We start from the raw sequence: 5,086 nt of genomic DNA, 5'->3' as shown, positions 1-5,086 counted from the left end.
GCCCCGCAAAATTTTTTGCGGGCCAAGGCGGGATGCGGGTTCTGATCGGGATGCTTTTTCGGCCTCGACCCGCATTTTGGCGGTAATTTTACGGGTCGAGGCGGGATGCGGGGCCTGCTAGAGTTGCTCTTACCCTCCTCCGCAGTTGGAACAACCATCAATGCAATGCAATGCAATGCAGACTGCATCATCTATTGTGTTTCAGTCCAAGATTATAGCCCAGTATGCCTGATGCCAATCCCAAGTGTCCTTCCAGTCTGTCTCTCACAATCAAGAGAGACCCGACAATACATGTGATCAACCAAAGAGCTTACTTAGACAAAGTTAAATTGAAAAGGAGGGAACATATAAAACCGAAGATAATGTAAATTGGTTGGAGTGCATTTACTTATAGGCTGAGCAGCTCCATCAGCAGTTTGTGCCGTCTTCTGTATGTGTGTGTGGGTATGAAGTATATGATACGAACTCAACTGAAGAGCCTGTGACATGCATAGATGCACCCGAATGTAGTATCCAGTTTGAATGGAATTTTTGTGAGGATGCAAGAGCTTGGTTTGATGTACCTGGATCTGAACGAGCATGATTTGCAAAGTTGCCAATTCTAGTTGCTATCTCTTCTTCGTTTTTATTTAATCCTTAAACACTCCATTTCAGCTCCTTTGCTCCTCTCTAATTCAGTGGCTGAAATCTGAACCAAGTCTGATGCCGCCTCTTCCACTGCTAACACGTAGCCCACTTTGCTTCTACGGCTTAATGTCCACCTTTTCCATACAACTGTCCTCTACCACGGTTAAACTTGCATGGATTAGGATTACGACTCAGGTGGCCTCGTCGACCACAAAGCACTCCCTTGTTTTCAGAAACCACAAATATAAACTAGAGCCAATCATCATCCGCAGTTTCAGAATGCTGGGCAGGTTATGTAATACAATCATCATATTATTTCTGTCTCGCTGCCAGATGAGATAACGGATCATAGACAATCATTTCAGGACAAAAGGGACAAATCTAGTTTTTCCCTTGCTCAGAACTCGAAGGGTCTTTCTAATGGAACAACTCCACCCTGCAAAGAGCGCGAACATAAGTTTATGTTTTTTCCTTAAATCTTGGGACGCAACCTTACTCTGACAACAAATACAGTTATTAGCATACCTCTTTGTCCAACTTCAGCTCATCTGCTAAATCCAACTTCTTCTGAGCGTACTGAGCCATGTTCATTGTTTTATGCTGACCAAGAGAACCAGTTATATAAAAACGACAATCATGACCACATATAAATTCATAGAGGATTTTTTCTCAAAACAAAACAAAAAACCATAGCGGATTCATCAAGACAATACCATACTGACAGATAACTCCCTAAACACATCCCGAGCTTTATCCTCTTCGGTCTACACAAAGGCCATATCAATATTAGCAATATATTGCAGTTAAATATGTATCACCATGTCAAATCTACAATACCCTACTTACCTTCACATCAATGCCACCCTGTCGGGCAACATAGTGCATCTGAAAGATAAACAGATGAAATTAGACATTGGCAATATGTTGCATATTTCTTTTTGACAACATAAATTCACAGTTAGGGGGTATACAAATATGCACAACAGCCACAAATTGAGACATCAACAACTTACATATTCTTTTATAGTTGCAATGACAGGAACCCCTTTCAGCTCACCATCTAGTCTCCTTTTGTGTACATCAAACTTGTCCATTTCATATACTTCCTTCACAGCTTCCATGTAACTTAACTGAAATATTTGTGAAGCGGTAAGAAATATGCATGATCACAAAGCATATCTATCACACAAATGTTTGATGTAGTAGGATAACAACATTTTTCTTAGCAACACGCCTCCAGATCTCAAAATAGAGAAGACCTATGTCCTTGAGGGACGCATCCTTATCCATCTCAAGAATGTACTCCTGAATCAAATTGACCAAATTGTGAGTAATACCAGCAATCAACACCTCAATTAGCAAAAGGCAAGGAAAAGTTGGATCGCTTGAGGCGATCAAGGAGGCGACTAGGGGTCCCTTGCGTGCCGCCGGTGACGCTGCCGGTTCCCTCTCTCTCCGTCGGCCACTCCGGCGGCGGGAGGGAGGGGGAACCTCGGGTCTGTTCACTAGGTGGGTGTGTGGTAGGGTTAGGGTTGAGGAAGACGCTGCCGAGGCCTTTGCGGTGGTGTCGCGTCGGAATAAGTTTCTCCGGGCTCCGTTCGCGGTCAAGCGAGGCTTTTGCCTTCGTCTAGGTGCTAGCGGTGTTAGGGATCCCCGGATCTCGTCGAGGTCACGGGCTATGGTGGTTGGAGGTCCATCGGCACTGCCCGTTTGGATCCTCAGATGGGCGATGGAGGCAGGGAGACGAAGACCTTTCTTCTTCCTTGTTGGTATGATTTGCTGCTGCTGTTCTTCTCCTTCCTCTGCGCTGATGCTGGTGGGAGATCCTGCTTTGCCAGGGCGGATGGCCCGGCCGCGATGCTGGACCGATCGGATGACTCGAGTTCTCTTCCTTCCGGAAGAGACACTTTTCGCGGTACTCAAAGCCAAAGATGGCGACGGCTGTTGCAGATGTGTTGGATTGATATCCATGCCCTCTCAGCGCTGGTGTCAAGAAAGGAGGAAGCAGCGTGGCGGCAATTGTATCGTGGTCAAAGATGATGACATGTTTGCGACTGGTTGCATATCCTTCTGCTGCAGGGGTCTTCTCTCAAGATTCATGGATGATGACACAGGGCTCCGGAGATCTTCTTGTGTTATGGTTGCCTTAGGGTACTCTAGGTGGTCATGGTCCTTTGTGTTTGCGTTTCAGTGTGCTTGTAAGGGTCACCTACTTTGTACTGATTCGTGATTTCAATGAAAAAATTTCTCAAAAAAAAATTAGTAAAAGACAAGATATCTTACATTATAAGCAAAAGCAGCTAAACGAACAGTCATATGAGGAAAGCCAGTTGCAATCCTCAATGCTTGCCTCCATGCTCTAGTATCCTTGTCTATTCCACTGAAGTGAAAAGAAGTAAATCATGATGTGTATGTATATGGACTAATTTCGTGATTTCCTGGGAGGGGGGGGGGGGGGGGGGGGGGCATACTTACAAACTTGGTCCTGCGCTCCAGATGCAGATACTCTGTAATCCACTGTTGCAAGATAGAAGTGTATCACTTTAAAAACGATCCAGCCACTCATAGTATTTTTAATTCCAACAGCTTGATCACATAATGCATACCTTGATTTTCTCTGAAATTTCTGCATAGTACTTGACATAAACAGCATCAATTTTATATGTATGATAACGTGAGCGGTACTCATTGTGATAGCGGTACAGGTTCCGACCGCTATAAGGCAGCTAAAAAAAAGAACAAGAATTAGATGAAACGTCAGAAAAGGAACAAAAGTCCCACAATGGCTACATTGAAGTAAGATGACATACTTTTGTCTATAGAAGTAACTGACTAAGGATCCACATTTTTTCCTAGTAAAGTCTGGCTTGCTAGAAATATTACCATGTCCATATATAATTCAGAAGCAATTCAAACATCAACTAATTTCAGTAGCCAAAGTTACCAGCACGAAATCAAAGAGATAAGAAGTTTGAAGATAGCAATGTTTGTGAAAACATACAAGGTAACATAGCTCTGAGCCTTGGACTGCTCCCTACGGTCATTGAAATCATGATATTTTTGTGATCTAATACTGAACCTCAGCCATACAATCATCATCATCTTCTGTTCGAAAACAGTTTTAACTCGTACCACAAACTCATGGCTTAACTTTTTATACTAATGTTGCAGCTGTGGTTGGAGCCAATGAAGCAAAATGAACTACCTTATTGATTGCCGGATTTCACGGTGTGTGTTGAAATAGTTTCTGAACACCCATGATTATGATAATAATAACCAAAGTAGTCAACTGGATGACTAGATGTAGATATAGACAGTACACTTACAAAATTACGAGGGGCAATCCGTTGGTAGTCATTCAATCCAGCTTTATAGGTATCATCGGGATGGACGAACCACTCAAAACTTGCATCCTCCTCTAACCTCTTAAAGTAAAACTCCTTACGAAGTTCAACATCAGTGTATTCTTCTGGTTCCTTAAGCTCACGTTCACGTGCGCACTCTGGCTTCAAAGCCTACACATAGATGATAAAAACATGAGATAAAATCATTCACGCATACCAAACCAAACGGCTGGATTTGCTGCCATGGCACACAAGTGTAAACTTACAGACATACACACTGTTTTAAATAGCCCGCTATAGCTCCGCTATAGCACGCTATAGCATTTATAAAAGGTCTTGCGCTAAGAAACTTTGATCCAAACAAATGAAAAAACATTTTAAATAGCGCGCTATAGCTCTGCTATAGCACGCTATAGCATTTGGAAGAGGTCCACCGCTAAGATGCTAAGCGCGCTATTTAAAACTATGGACATACGTGAATTGAAGTGAGCGGTGAATGATTGATACAGCATGTAGGTACCTTGTAATAAGTGATGCGAAGGCGTGCAAGGCGTGCTTTTATCTTGCCTTCTTCCTCCCATGTCATATCAAGTGGAAGGTCTTCCTCCCTGGGAAGAATGCTGGGACGCAAACGTTGGGCATAACGGGTTTCGTCTTCCTTGCTGATAAAGACGTCCGGCCCGAAGCAATCCTGGCTTGTTTCTTCTGCCGAAACTGTTTTGGGCAGCAGCTCCATGTCTGTCACATGAAGAAAAGGATCTTGACCCCATGGTCTTCCTCCCTGATAAGGACGTCCGGCCCGAAGAATTGTGCCGAATCTATTCTGAGCAGCAGCACCCTTGGATGAGCAATCGGATCTTGGGCCCCTTGGATGGTGTCCTCCATGTCTCCATGGTCGTGAGTAGTGGCAGGAGCATCGGAAGATGATGCGGGCAGGTGCCTGTGGCGCCTCTTCTCCCCTGTCCACGTGTTGTTTATTCCATCTCCATCATCGGACAGTTGGCCAATCTGGACGGGCTTCTCGTGCAGCATCTCGATCAAACTATACGGCCGCGGGACGAGGGAGGAGGCCGAGCTGGGCGGCGGCGTCCGGAGGCGACGGTAGGCGGCAGAGG

General features: G+C 44.5%; 1 protein-coding gene across 1 annotated transcript; it reads right to left on the bottom strand.

Annotated features, from left to right (window-relative positions):
* Positions 1-1,024: 1,024 nt before the first annotated feature.
* Positions 1,025-4,707, bottom strand: LOC123067991 (uncharacterized). Its single transcript, XM_044490530.1, has 11 exons — positions 4,492-4,707; positions 3,954-4,142; positions 3,234-3,353; positions 3,099-3,144; positions 2,911-2,999; positions 1,843-1,932; positions 1,641-1,757; positions 1,474-1,512; positions 1,341-1,391; positions 1,153-1,227; positions 1,025-1,063 (listed from the first exon to the last, which is right to left on the bottom strand). The coding sequence occupies exons 1-11, from the start codon at positions 4,705-4,707 to the stop codon at positions 1,025-1,027; spliced, it is 1,071 nt and encodes a 356-aa protein (XP_044346465.1).
* Positions 4,708-5,086: the final 379 nt, after the last annotated feature.

Source organism: Triticum aestivum, chromosome 3B, assembly GCF_018294505.1.
Source record: "Triticum aestivum cultivar Chinese Spring chromosome 3B, IWGSC CS RefSeq v2.1, whole genome shotgun sequence".
Taxonomy (NCBI): Eukaryota; Viridiplantae; Streptophyta; class Magnoliopsida; order Poales; family Poaceae; genus Triticum; species Triticum aestivum.
This window is presented reverse-complemented; position numbering and strand designations above follow the sequence as displayed.

Coding starts and splice junctions, on each gene's coding strand:
- LOC123067991 (XM_044490530.1), bottom strand. CDS start 4,707: ATGGAGCTGCTGCCCAAAACAGTTTCGGCAGAAGAAACAAGCCAGGAT. Junction 4,143..4,491: donor TTCGCATCACTTATTACAAG/GTACCTACATGC, acceptor ATCTATGTGTAG/GCTTTGAAGCCAGAGTGCGC. Junction 1,513..1,640: donor TTGCAACTATAAAAGAATAT/GTAAGTTGTTGA, acceptor TTTATCTTTCAG/ATGCACTATGTTGCCCGACA.